The 15,100-nt window shown below is 47.8% G+C and overlaps 1 protein-coding gene across 1 annotated transcript in view; it reads right to left on the bottom strand.

Annotated features, from left to right (window-relative positions):
• The window catches only part of DYSF (dysferlin), a 270,372-nt gene that overhangs the window by 232,679 nt on the left and 22,593 nt on the right, over positions 1-15,100 (bottom strand). The window contains exons 2-3 of the mRNA XM_029913433.1: positions 6,665-6,720; positions 2,431-2,522 (exon numbers count right to left, since the gene is read on the bottom strand). Of these exons, the coding sequence (XP_029769293.1) occupies positions 2,431-2,522; positions 6,665-6,720 (148 nt within the window). The remainder of the gene's footprint in view (positions 1-2,430; positions 2,523-6,664; positions 6,721-15,100) is intronic.

Here is a 15,100-nt window from a genome sequence, read left to right on the forward strand (position 1 = left end):
GCAGTGAAGCCGTGCTGGGAAGCTGATTGGCCTGTAGCCTCTAGCCCCATCTCACTGCCTCCCCATCTGTGCAAGGAGAGTGGTGTAGAGTTAACCCCCTGCTTGCCGAACGCAAGGCGGAGCCTCCACACACGCCGATCTAGGAGGCAGAGAGCGACGGTTCCGTCTCAGAAGCGATTAAACTAAAAAAATAAATAAAGGGTCCCCCGAGAGCCCGGACGCACACAGGCGCACAGTGCAAATGCTGTTTGGGAAGGAAGCTTCCGGGAATGTTTATATTACAACCAACTCCCTTCCCAGCTCCAGCGCAGCGTGAGCCTGGCCAGACACAGGAAGGGAAACAAACCCAGCTTAGCCAAGTCACTAAAGAGGACTTAATCTTTACACCTCGCGACACTTACAGGGTTACCCAGGGGATAAAAGGTTACACAGACGGAGGGGAGCTTAGAACCCTCATCCTCTACAGCCACTAGCCTCTGCCACTTAAGCTACAGGAGAGCACCTGAGCATTACATACCTTAGCCTTTCCCTGGGCCAGGCATTAGCCATACTCACAGCCAGCCAGCCCACAGCACTTCTATGGAATGTGCTGTAGAGGCACAAAGGGTTCTTTACATTCTCGGTACTCGAGAAAACCCGCCATCTCCCCCCATGCTTTCGACTCAATGGCATCAGAAACGCAGCACATTCCTCTCAACAGCGCCGCTGAAGTTCACCCACACGACGCGTGTAGGTGGCATAAGTCACACATGCCATTTGTGAACATTAACCAGGACAGGCCGGCAGCTCGCATGAGGAGGCAAACCGAACCCCCAGTCGCTCCAGCGAGACCTCTGCTTAGAAATCCTGTTACCGCCTTATAGACAGACAGGACGAAACTCAACCCCCTCCCAGGTCCTTGGCTTTAAGAGCGGGAAAGGAAAGAAAACCCAGCATGCGGCTCCCCTTCCCCAGGGCCCCTCTGCACAGCTCACCCAGCTCCCTGAGCAAACGAAGCTTTTGGAGTTAAAGCAGAAAAGACCAAAAGAGCCAAATTTTGCCCTTGGCGTTAGTCACACGTGCCCAGCCCCTACTCAAGTCAGAGGAGCTCCATGTGTGCCTGTAATAATCATCGCTTATCTAGCGTTTTCATCAGCAGATCTCAAAACACTTTAGGCAGAGATCACTATCATTATTCCCATTTAACAGATGAGGAAACTGAAGCAGAGAGGTGAAGTGACTTCCCCAAGGTCCCAGGAGAGCAGAGCCAAGAACAGAACTCTGCTCCCCTGAGTCCCAGTCTTGTGCTCTATCCACTAGCCACACTATGCACTACTGCCCCTCCACAGGGTCAAACCCCTGATCTTCAACACCGCAGCACAGACCTCTACCACTTCAGCTAAAGGAGGGACTTCACTAGCTGGCAGCAATAGTAGACTGTTATCTTCTCTGTGGCCCAGCCACCAGAGGGGGGCATAGCATATGTTTAAGCAGTATATTACACAGACATTCATCTGAAGGCAGAAGCTGACCTAAAGTTATTAGCTACATCAGCAAAAGAAGAGACCACTACAGAGAGAAAGAAATTGGCAGTACTGTACAACCAGAATGGCCCAACTGTACCCTACACCAGTGGCTCTCAACCTTTCCAGATGACTGTACCCCTTTCCAGAGTCTGATTTGTCGTGCGTACCCCAAGTTTCACCTCACTTAAAAACTAGTTGCATATCAAATCAGACATAAAAATACCACAGTGTCCCAGCCACACTAGTACTGAACAATTGCTGACTTTCTCATTGTTACCATCTAGTTATAAAATAAATCAGTTGGAATATCAATCTTGTACTTACATTTCAATGTGTAGTACATAGAGCAGTATAAATAAGTCATTGTCTGTCTGAAATTTTCGTTTGTACTGACTTTGCTAGTGCTTTTTACGTAGCCTGTTGTAAAAGTAGGCAAATCTCTAGAGGAGATAATGCACCCCCTGGAAGAGCTCTGCCTGCCCCCAGGGGCACACACGTACCCCTCGCTGAGAGCCACTGGGCTAAGAGCCCTCGTGAATATTGACTCGCGACCCATGGGCTTCATGGAAGAATCTTAAGAAGGGATTTGAGTACAGAGCAGGGGCTTGGGGGAGCAGGAGGTCAATCTATGGTTGTGATTCTCCCCTGCCCGCATTGTTTACGGCTATGCCATGGAGATGTATAACTCAGCCTTCCTGAACTGGGACGGGGATTTTATACACACAGCCCAGGAGTAAAGAGCAATCGCTGGTGCAGGACAGAGTCAGAAGATTCTGAAGACGAGAACTGGGAAAGTTGGTTTGCCCTCCACCCAAAATAAAACCCCGTGTTTTGGGTTATGAGCTGCCCGACAGCCTCCCTTATAAACAAATCAGTAGCTTAAATGGACAAGAAACAACAGAGGAGATTTGGGAGCACGTCTTACCTGTTTCTTCCAACAGTCTCATGGTCTTTGACGACAACAGTGAGCTCGGCATTCTGGTCTAAGGGAATTCCTTTCAGATCCCAGTCAAACCCCTAGAGTGAGAAGAGAAACAATAAAAGATCATCGCCGTGTTATAGCATTAGCAGAGACAGCTACTGACCCACAGCTAAAGCCAGCCGAAAAATGGAATTTCCATCCCACAGGAAATTCTGATATTTCAAAATTTATTTTCACTCCAAATCAGGACAAAAAAATCAAAATTCTAAAAAGTTTCTATTCAAAAACATTGTTTCGCTTCAATAATGTTGAAACAAAATGTAATATTAAACACACTCTATAATTATTATTAAAATTAATAGTTTAATATAAGAGACGCTAAACTAAGTGAAACACAATGGGAAAGTCAAAATGAAATGTTTTTACCGTATCAAAACTTTTTGACCTTCAACTGTCTCTGGTCAAAAAGTTTATCAAAATTGAGACATTCCCACTAAATGTGCTGATTTTGATTTGACTGCATTTCCACAGAAAACTGCTACCTCAAAAACATTCACAGCCAATTCTTCCCACATTCCTCCTGCAGAAATGAAGGGTGTTCAGATCACAGCATTTGCCATGATTGCCAAAGTTTGTCAGGAACCCAAATTTTCATTCCATGGGAAATTCCAAAATAAATTAAAAACAAAAATCAGACCAGAAAAGATGAAATTTTGAAAATTCCCACAAAATGAAAAAAATCTAATAAAAAAATTGATTTGGGACCATTTTGTTTCAATAGTATCAAACCATTTCATTTCGACTTCTATATTCTACTAAAAGATTAAATATTATATCTAATATATGAGATTAAAGATAACATACTGAATTATATTAAAATGAATGTTTTCATATAATATAGAAGTCTGAACAAAATCAAAACGACATTGTCAAATCACATTTTGACTTTTTCCTGTTGAAAAATCGTGTAGGAATCAACACATTCCCGTAAAACGTTTCAATTTCAACAAAAATGCATTTTTCAATAGAAAACGGTTCTATCAAGAATCTTTTGACCGGCTGTAGTCATGAATTCAGACTTGACCTTGGCTGGTGGAAATCACTGGAATGGCCTAAGACCTCTTCATAATTTTAAGTTCAGATGTACACTAATGAGATCCTAACCAATTTTTTTTTAAAGAAGCTTTGTAGATTTCTTCCTTCCCACCCAGGAGTCTGATTAGACAGCGCTCGTACTGTCCTGGTACATTTGTTTAAAAGCACTGGTTAGGAAGGACAGTGGATGAGGCATTATATTGTGACTTAGGACACCTGGGTTCAGTTCTCGGCTCAGCAACAAACTTTCTATGTGACCTTGGGAAAGTCACTTGAGCTACCCTGTGCCTCAGTTTCCCATCTGCCAATCTTGCAGGAGTGTTGGGAATGTAATGAAGGTGCTCAGATACTACAGTGAGGAGGACCAGGTAAAGTTACCTACAGTGATGAAATAGCACTTTAAAAAGCGCTCATTTCCACGGGACATCCCAAGAGAGCCCACCACTTCCACACAGCAAGTCACAGCTTCATAGCTGGTTCATCATGAAATTGACGGAAAAGCCAGGAAGTCTGGACCCGGCAGATCTCCGGAAAATCCCGTGGTTAACTGAGTTCTGGATTTCAGGTTTAGTCTAACCAAGAAAAGAATGAGGAGGGACATGATAACAGTCTTCAAATATGTCAAAGGTTGTTATCAAGATGACAGTGATCTGTTGCTCTTCATGTCCACTGAAAGTAGGACAAGAAGTCGTGGGCTTAATCTACAGCAAAGGGAGATGTAGGTTAGATATTAGGGAAAAAAACTTTCTAACTCTAAGGGGAGTTAAGATACCTAGGGAGATTGTGGAATCGTCAGCATTGGAGGTTTATAAGAACAGGTTGGACAAACACCAGTCAGGGATGATCTAGGTTTACATGGTCCTGCCTCGGCACAGGGGGCTGGACTAGCTGACCTCGAAGGTCTTTTCCAGCCATACATGTATATCTAGAGAGATCTAGAGAGATATAAAATGAAATCCTGCGTAGCATTCCGATGGGTTTCATTTTTCAACAGGGCAACACTGAATGCATTCCAGCACCGCACTGGCCCAAGGCCACACCCACTTTGCCATGGCTTATAATGATCCCATGGCCATTGTAGATCTCTCAGAGACACGTACAAACATTGCCCTTCTCTCCAGAGCCCGTAAACACATATGTACGTGATTAATTTGAAGCACGTGAATCATGCAGCCGCGTTAGTCTGTATCCACAAAAACAGCAACGAGTCCGGTGGCACCTTAAAGACTAACGTATTTATTTGGGCATAAGCTTTTGTGCGTAAAAAACCTCACTTCTTCATGCCACCGGACTCCTTGTTGTGAATCATCCTGTTGACCTCAATGGGTTGGTGTGCTGTCTGCTGAGGGTCAAGGCAAAATACAATTCCCACAGCTCATGCCCCACAAACCCCTTCAGCACCAGGGTTTTTGAAAAGGGAGGGAGACCCACAGGATTGGGGACTTGGCCAAGGGTACCCAGCTACTTAGCCGTAGAGGCAGGGCAAAACCCAGGAGTCCTGATCTCCAGCCCCTGGACATCACTCCCTCCATGTATATCCATTGGCATTGTGCCTTTATTACACATACATGTCACTAATCTAGGGAGAAACTACCCAGCCATAATGTCTGCCCACACGCAGAGTACAACACATCTGCCCGATACAGCGCATGACCAGAAATGGCTATTTGCTTGGTTCCACCAGGAATAAAGGTGCTAGGGTCAACCAGCTTTGTCCTCACAACGGTAGCTACAGGGAGAGGTTGGTGGAGGGCAGTGCTTTAAGTCTCCAAAGGCCACACGTGGCTGATACGTCACACTTTGATCACTCCAGATTGCCCTTAAAGGACCCGCGGCAGTGCGGCTTTCAATTAATGCTAATTCCTGCTAGGAGCAGGGATCATTTGTGCACAGTCGGTGTGCACTTGCCTTGCGGTGGTTGGCTACTAGAGGACAGACTACTACTGCTGCCAGCTAACAGAGTTACTCCTTTCGCTCTAGCAGTAGAGGTCTGCGCTTTGATGCTGAAGGTCCTGAGTTCAGACGCTGCTGATGCAGTGTAGGCATTACACCAGATCAAGGGACATACATGCACCAGCATTTAGACCACCCTCACCCCCTGCAGTCTCCGCCCCAGATCTCCCATCCAGGACTCTGATCACAGAGGGCCTGCAGATGAAGCTTCCGGTGGGCTTTAGTGAAGCCAGAATCAAGATGGGAAACCTGCACCCACCAAGTTTTCTGAAGGGCGCTATCCAATCCCCAGGAGCGACTGAGCTCCCACCCTGCCCACCTGAGCGAAAGGAGAATCTCCCTTTCCAGCACAGGGGTCGAAAACACACAGCCGAGCAGCTCTGATTCCACGCAGCAGCGGCAGCGGCCACTTTACAGCATGAGATTTCTGAGCTGGCTGCTGACCACACAACGCACCCCAGGCAAAGCGGTAGGAGCCTGGAGGCTCTTTTGTATCCTATTCAAATAATGTGTTGGTGAAACTCAGGCCTGTGTGAGGAAACAGGCCAGGGCACAGGGTGAATCAAGGCAAGATCCCAGGGAGCTGGACCCAGCAGTGAACAACAAAGGGCTAAATTAACCCCCAGTGTAACTGCACTCGCGGCAGTGTAGCTACACCAGGGATGAACTTGGGTGCTAGAAAAGAGAGATACAGAGCTCTGCTCTTTTCCCGCACGGGGTAGAATTCGGACCAAGCTCTGTGACTCAAGAAATGGAATGAACTCCGGTTCCCGCAAACGTGGCTCCTGGCTAGGGTGACCAGACGCCCCGATAAAATCGGGACCGTCCCGATTTTGAGGAGTTTGTCCCGCGTCCTGACCAGAGTACGGTCGGGACGCCATTTGTCCCGATATTTTGTTTCCTGGTCTTCGGCGGCAATTCGGCGGAGAGTCCTTCAGTCGCGGACAGTCTTCGGCGGTATTTCGGCGGTGGGTGCTTCTGTCTTTGGCGGCAAGGTTTATTACCCGCCGCTGAAATACCGCCGAAGACCATCCGCGACTGAAGGGCTCTCTGCCGAATTCCCGGACGGGTGAGTGTAAAAGAAAAAAAAACGCCCCCCCTGCAGCGGTCCCGATATTTTCCCCTTAACATCTGGCCACCCTACTCCTGGCAAGAAAGGGGAGCAGGTCCAGAAGGGGGCGCCACTTGCCTCATTCCACACAGGGTTCACGTTGTTCTTGATCACTTTGGTTCTCTTCTTCACACCTAAAAAGGGAGTTAAGCAAAAGGGTTAGAAAAGTCCTCGGACGCTCGCCCTCCCCATCTCCCGCTGAGCAAAAATTCCTGCTGCTTTAAAAAACAACAAAACATATTGCTCCGAGTTTGATTATCCCATGAAGATCTTTAGGAAAAGGAAGCTGCATCCCCAGCCCCAGAGAGCGTCCCGTCTAACATCCCGGATCCCGCAAGGAGGGCTGCAGGGTTAGGCCCTGGGTTAAGGCAAGACGCAGGGCAGGGGGGCAATGCAAAGCCAGGAGGATTCCTGGAGAGATGGCCAGAATGGACTCAGCTGGAGGATGGTGGGAAGCCGAGGGAGGAGGAAGGAGACCCCAGGAGCAATACTGGGAGGAGAAGGGATCTAAAGCTACACCGTAGCCCCGGGAGGTAGTCCAGGGCTCCAGTATGTAATGATGATGTCTCCGGGACCGGGGAGGAACATGGCAGCCGTTTAGCAGTACATGGCAACACAGAACAGAAAGGATCAACGACAGAAAGGCCCGGATCCTCAATGGTATTTCAGGAGCGTAAAGACTTCTGAGTATCTGAGCCAGAGTGATCAGCCCAGGCCCCGCACCAACCCCACTCTTGTTTTGTCCCACCGACTGCATTGGAAATGGTAGATCGGGCCCATTACTAGTTCTGATTCGTATGTGAGTAGTGCTAGAGCTCCAGGCACGACCTAGGCACCACACAAACACAGTCTCCATCCCACAGAGCACAGTACAGCAGAGTCCACTTAATAGCAATCCCGAGATTTGGCGGAATAACGATATTTTGCCGGGAGCTGATCCGTCCCACTGATGTGAATGTTAATGGGATTTGGATATTGGCAACAGGCATACTGCTTACTAGCTACCTTTTGGGGAAGACAGACCCCGGCTGCAGGCAGGTTTGCAGGGCTGCAACCGGGGAAGGAAACGCTGGGGCTGCACCATACCTCTCCCTGTGCTCTCCAGACTGCGTCCTGCCCTGGCACCAGGGGCCCAGGCTCAGTATGTCCCAGTGCTGCAGCAAACTTGCATGTGGTCAGGGACCAGCCACTCTGACAGTCTGCACCAGGGGTAGGCAACCTATGGCACATGTGCCAAAGGCGGCACACGAGCTGATTTTCAGTGGCACTCACACTGCCCAGGTCCTGGCCACTGGTCCAGGGGGCTCTGCATTTTAATTTAATTTTAAATGAAGCTTCTTAAACATTTTAAAAACCTTATTTACTTTACATACAATAGTTTAGTTATATATTATAGACTTAGAGAAAGAGACCTTCTAAGAACATTAAAATGTATTACTGGCACGTGAAACCTTAAATTAGAGTGAATAAATGAAGACTCGGCACAGCACTTCTGAAAGGTTGCCGACCCCTGGTCTGCACCATTACGTTCACCTTTTTTACAAGACTATAATAAGTTTTGTACAAGATACTCCTTGTGAGGTATCATTTGAAAACTCATAATTTGCTGATCATTATTAGCCTAGTAAAATATGTATGACAACATTGTTAATGTGAAGTTATGAGATTCTACTGTATAACCTTGTTGAAGGCATGTCTCACGTTTAGAAAAGCAGGCACAAACCAGTTTCTCAGCAATTAATGACCCAGCCAGGTATCAACAAGATCATCAGGACCATCACACAGTGGAGTGGCCATTCACTGGCAGGAAGAGGGGAGTGAACAAAAATTTACATTTTAGAAGAGACACAGTCTTTATGGCACGTGGGCCATAGCAGGAGATGGCTCTTGTGCAAGAGAGTGGACTATAAAGGTAGGAAGCCATGGCCCCCAAATCGCCTCTTCTTCCCTTTCTCTCTGCTCACAGCAGCAACAACGCCTGACGGAACACTGGACTGGGGGAGGGGTCCTGATTGAAAAGGATTTCAGCCAGTCAGACTGGAAAAGCAGGTGGTGAGACAAACCTTTGCTTTGAATTCATTGAGATTGCTAAGTTAGATATTTAGTTACATTTTATTTTTTGGTAACCAATTCTGACTTTTATGCTTCATTACTTGTAGCCACTTAAAAATCTTTTTTTCTGTCGTTAATAAACTTGTTCTACTGTTTTATCTAAACCAGTGTGTTTGGACTGGGGTGTTTGGGAACCTCCACTTGAGATAACAAGGTCTGTGCGTGTCATTGACAAATGACAGACTTTCTATGAGCTTGGTGTTGCACGGAAGAAGAGATCTGGGCAATACAAGACACACATTTCCCGGGACTAGGAGTTTGCTGGTGTAGCCCTGGGTGTAATTCATGAATGTCTAGCCTGAGTATTCATGTAATCAAGATGGGAGTGATTTTGCAGGATCGTGGCTGTGTGTGAACTGGCCAGGAGTGGTTGATCTCACAGCAAAACAGTGTCAAAAGCACCCCAAGTTGGAGAGTTAAGGGAACACAGCAGTCCAGATTGTACCCTGGGGAATGCCACAGCCACCCACACAGATAATGGGCTGGGGCACCCACGTGCTCACACAGTGGGGCGGAGTGTGACCCAAATGGACCACATTGATATCAAAGGGGGGGTACACAGTTATGAGTCTGTACCCAGGGACTTCCCTAGGCAGGCATGTTTCCCCCATGATGGCCACCTGCATGATATTTCACCAAAGGGGCCCTGCGTGGTCTCTGCCGAAAGCGAAGAACTCGCTGGTTGTCATGGTTATTGCAGGATGCATGTACCGGAAATATCGTAAGAGCCATGTAACATGTCGAATATTGTGTCCAAAGCTGCTGGGAGTGAAGCAGGTCACCAGGGGTGGCTGGATCTCAGAGGTAACCCCAGCAAGAGTGAGAATAATTGACAATTTCAACCTAGCCCAGCCAAGGGTTGACAGTCTACACAAGGTTACACACTTGGGCCTTTTCAAAGCATAAAAGAGCTCAAGAAAAAGCCCCTGAACAGGGGGACCATTGGGGTGAACTGAAGATTGCACTGTGGGTTTTTCTTTTATCTGTAACCACACGTTTCCAATCCTTGTATTTGAATCTTAGGCTTTGTCAAACTTCTACACTGGGACCCCGTTTATCCAATCTAATTGGGACCGGGGCCAGATTGGATCATTAAAAATGTGGATCATCAGGAGAGCCCCGTGAAGCTATATTACATGCTTCAGCCCCACATGGAAGGCCTCTGGCTGTCAGCCCCAGAGAGTTGACAATTACCAGTCTGCACCCAGGGACTTGCTTAGACATCCCTTGGTGGGCATGTTTCTCTTATGATCACCATCTTCACCCTATTTCACCGAAGGGGCCATGCACGGTCTCTGCCAAAAGCTTAAAACTCACTGGTTGCAGGATGTTGGTGGGGACATATTTTAAAAGTCACATAACATGTCTAATATTGTGACCAAAGCTGCTGGAGATGAAACAGGACACCAGGGAGTGACTGGTTCTCAGAGCTAACTCCATCACATGTGAGAACGGTTCCCAGCTCCCAACCAAGAGTAGAGCGTCTAGACAAGGTGCGCGCTTGGGCCATTCCGAAGCATAAAAGAGCCAAAGAAAAACACCTTGAGCCGGGGGGACCATCCGGGTGATCTGAAGTTAACAAAACGCCCTTGCGATGAAGAGAGACAAAAGGTCTGGGTGTGACATTATGAGTGTAATACAGAGGTTGGCAACCTTTCAGAAGTGGTGTGCCGAGTCTTCATTTATTCACTGTAATTTAAGGTTTCGCGTGCCAGTAATACATTTTAACGTTTTTAGAAGGGCTCTGTCTATAATATATAACTAAACTATTGTTGTATGTAAAGTAAATAAGGTTTTTTAAATGTTTAAGAAGCTTCATTTAAAATTAAATTAAAATGCAGAGCCCCCCGGACCGGTGGCCAGGACCCAGGCAGTGTCAGTGCCACTGAAAATCAGCTCACGTGCCGCATTTGGCACGTGTGCCATAGGTTGCCTACTCCGGTGTAATGTAATATTTCATTGAAAGGTGACACAGGGCCAGAAAGAGTCAATTATCTCACACACTGACCTGACCCATGGCCGAACTTTAAAGACTTGTTAGGAAGCTAAGTAAATGAATAGAGCTTTGAAATGCAGCCTGCAGTGTTAGAGAGAGAAGGGGAGCTGTTTGCTCAGGTCTTGGGATGTCAGCAAACAAGTCTTGTCTATTACTATGGCTTTGATTCAAAGATCAAAAAAGGAGTACACCTCTACCTCGATATAACGCTGTCCTCGGGAGCCAAAAAATCTTATAGGCGTTATAGGTGAAACTGCGTTATATCGAACTTGCTTTGATCCGCCGGAGTGCGCAGCCCCGCCCCCCGGAGCACTGCTTTACCGCGTTATATCCGAATTCGTGTTCTATCGGGTCGCGTTATATCAAGGTAGCGGTGTATTAACAATTAGGAAGACACTTGAGGGAAACGTTTTCAATTAGCAATAATTGAAGGTTGTGGTAACCTGTATCTGAACTGTTTAATGGCGAAATTATCCTGTGCTAATTGCCAGGATGTTTGGGAGAAGGAGAGTTAAGCCTATTGCTTTCTCAGGCCAAACAGCTGCTGGAAATGTATAAAAACCCTGGGACACGATCCTGCTTCATCTCAGATCTGCTTTGGGTTTCAAGAAGGGGAAACCCTACGCCATAAGAATTGAGATCCCCAGTCACTGACTGGAGTCACCCTGAATACGGACATTGGACTATAACCTATGGACTATTTCTAAAAAAACTTTTGGCAACTACAAACTCTCCATCTCTGCTATGTATCTGACCTCAAGAAATTGAACTCAAGTCTGTATGTATATTGATCTTTCAACCAACTCTCTCTCTCTTTTCTTTTTTAATAAATGTTAGTTTAGTGGATAAGAATTGGCTATAAGCGTGTATTTTGGGTAAGATCTAAGTTATCATTTGACCTGGGTCTGGGGCTTGGTCCTTTGGGATCAGGAGAACTTTTTTTCTTTTACTGGGGTATCGGTTTTCATAACCAGTCATCCCCATAAGGAGCAGTGCTGGCAGCGATACTGGGAAACTGGAGTGTCTAAGCCAGGGGTGGGCAAACTTTTTGGCCCGAGGACCACATCGGGGTTGCGAAACTGTATGGAGGGCCCAGGTAGGGAAGTCTGTGCCTCCCCAAACAGCCTGGCCCCCGCCCCCTATCCTCCCCCTCCCACTTCCTTCCCCCTGACTGCCCCCCTCAAAACCCCTGACCCATCCAACCCCCCCTGCTCCTTGTCCCCTGACTGCTCCCTCCTGGGACCCCCCACCCCTAACTGCCCCCTGGGACTCAACTTCCTATCGAACTCCCCCTGACTGCCCCGTCCCCTATCCACACCCCAGCCCCCTGACAGGGCCCCTGGGACTCCCACGCCTATCCAACCCCCCTGCTCCCCGCCCCCTGACCGCCCCTCCCAGAACTCATGACCCATCCAACCCCCCCTGTTCCTTGTCCACTGACCACACCCTCCTGGGACCCCCCACCCCTAACTGCCCCCCGAGGCCCCACCCCCATCCAACTCTCCCTGCCCCTGGACTGCCCTGACCCCTATCTGCCCCCTGACAGGTCCCCTGGGACTCCCACACCTATCCAACCCCCCTGCTCCCCACCCCCTTAACATGCCGCTCAGAGCAGCAGGAGCTCGCAGCCCCGCGCTGCCCGGCAGGAGTGGCGCCCAGAGCGCGGGCGGCGCAGTGAGCTGAGGCTGTGGGGGAGGAGGGACAGCAGGGGAGGGTCCAGGGGCTAGCCTCCCCGGCCGGGAGCTCAAGGGCCAGGCAGGATGGTCCCGCAGGCCATAGTTTGCCCACCTCTGGCCTAAGGGAATTGCTTGTGTGACTTATGGTTAGCCAGTGGGGTAAACCAAAGTCCTCTCTGTCTGCCTGGTTTGGTGCCTTGATAATAAAGGACCCCCAGTTTTGGGCTGTAACTGCCCTGCTCTAAGCAATTCGTCCTGAATTGATACTCTCACTTGTGTCCTACCAAAGGCAGCATCGTTACATACACGGAGAAAAGGGGGCTCGAGGTGGCCTCCGTTACAGAGGAGCCGTTCGGCCAGCATGCCTGCCTCACGGAAAGCAGATCCCCACCCTCTCCACTGGACAAGCGCTGCATGATGGTTGGGTGAGAAATCCCTTATTAGACAGGCAAGGAACTAGTTAGTCCACGGAGCCTCTAGCTGGCGTGGGGAGGTTTTTCTTTTCTCCGTAACCACCTGCTTCCAGGCCTTATACTGGCTTCTGTCTGAATCTTTATCTTACGCTCTGCCAAATAGTCGTGTCTATAGTCAAACCAAATGGAAGTTTAAGTGCCGCACGCTCAGGACAGTGCTGAACTTAGGTGAAACTGATGAAAATCTGTGCGCGCTGCGGGTGTCCGGAGGTCAAGGAACTGGGCACTCGAGTGTAACGCAGTGGGGTGTACAGACAGGTTGGTGGGACCTGTGCCCTGGGGCTAAAGCAGGAATCCGGGGGCTAACTATCTCTGCTCTGCCCCAAGTACTCACTTAAGGAGCCGACAGACGGGGGCGGGTGCAAACCATCAGCCTGCACGAGGAAGAGCAGGGCTGGCAGAGCTCCAGGACACTTTTCTTGCCAGCAGCTGGTAGTTTGCTGTGAGTTTCCCCCAGTGGGCACAGACAAGCGTGCCTTGCACTATAAGCAGGCGGTAGCCATTCACCCTGTCTCCCTTGAAGGTTCCCAGGGAGCCCCTGCCAGAGTCCTGGCGCTGCAGGCAGGGTGGGGGCTGCATTCCGGATGCTGGGGCTTTCCCCGAGGAATGGAGACACTAGGAGCCCATGTTCTGCCTGGCATCTCTCCCTGAGCTCTCCAGGCTGCATCCTGCCCTGGCACCAGGGCCCAGGCTTGGCACATCCCAGTGCTTCCTGCCCTGACTGCAGCCCCTCAAGTCTGCCTTTTGCATAACAGCAACTGCTGGAGAATGGAAACTTCTTGCTGGGAACCCAGAGGTTGCCAATAAGCAGAATCCACTGTATAAAATTACAAGGGAGTGGCAGTGTGGCCTAGTGATTCGGGCACAGGACTGGAACTGAGGAGACCTGGATTCAATTCCTGGCTCTGCCACTGCTATGCTGGGGACCTCAGGCAAGTCACTTCATCTGTCTGTGCCTCAGTTTCCCCATCTGTAAAATGGGGACAATGATTCTGCCCTCCTTTGTAAAGTGCTTTGAGATCTATGGATGAACAGCAATAGATACAACTATTATGATTAATAAATAATGAGCTGTAATCAATACTATATTAAGTCAGTGATACTCAGACCTCAGTGGTCAGGAGCCAAATTAGCGATCAGCGTTACCCAAACGAGCCACAGCAGCGTGAATTCACTGTTTCATTTACTATAGTACTATAGATTCATATTTAAACAGTGTGCCAGGAAATATTTTGTGTGTGTGTGTGTTTTATATATATAATTTTCACAGCGAAATCACTAATCAAGTATTTATCAACTATCATTGGTTAATAACACAATAAAAGCATCCTGATAGGTTAATAATTAAATCACACAATGTTTTAATATCACGTGCTGCAAAGAGCTGCAGGTGACACATTAAAGACCCAATTGCAGTCAGAGTATCACTGGACTAAGTAATAATTAGTATAGAGATGGGTGGGAAATAGCACGTTTGACAGTTGGAAATTCGGTTCTGTTGCCTGCTAGAACAGAAAGTCAAAACATAAACGTTTTGCGGCCCACAAAAATCCCAACAAGTGTTCAACTGAGAGCGTCAAACCCCAAAATGACGTTTTCCAACCCAAACAATGCGACATTTCAAAACAAAAAAATGTCATTTCCAATTGACCTCTCAAAATGAAAAACTGTAGTTTCAATTCTCCCAATCAGCAAACTGAAAAATTTCAGCAAGATTGACGTTTCTCCCCTGGAAAAATGTCACCCCAATAAAACCAATTTTCTTTAAATGCAGTAATGGGGAAAGAGTCATTTCTATTTTGCTAGTCTCCGTTTTGTGTTTTCTTGTAACAGGGTTTTCTTTAATTCTAGACACGTAACTGAGTGGTGGGTTAATCAGTTTGCTGGCTGGCTAGCAGGGATGTCAGCAGCGGAAGAGTCTGCCTGGATCCAGCTGAAGATCCCGACAAGCAAGGGGAGGGAAGAGGTTGTTTTAGACTCAGCAGATTGTCCAGATTTGGTGATCAGAGACTCTAACTGAGACTAAACCTAAGCTTTGGGGGACTTTCAGTTTCTTCTCACTGTATTTCTGTGGGGACTGAACTGTTCAGATTTGCATCTGTTCCCTTTATTTGTGTTTCTGTAGAACTGTGAAGATAATGTCTGTGGATTATAAAATAGCCATGTCCTGCTGTAAAAATTAGATTATGATTTGTTTCTTTATCATAAGATTTTATAAAGTTATTTAATTAAATTCATTTCTTTAGTTCCTTTGGGC

The sequence above is a fragment of the Terrapene carolina genome, unplaced genomic scaffold (assembly GCF_002925995.2).
Source record: "Terrapene carolina triunguis isolate 2854851 unplaced genomic scaffold, T_m_triunguis-2.0 Scaffold633, whole genome shotgun sequence".
NCBI classification, from domain to species: domain Eukaryota; kingdom Metazoa; phylum Chordata; order Testudines; family Emydidae; genus Terrapene; species Terrapene triunguis.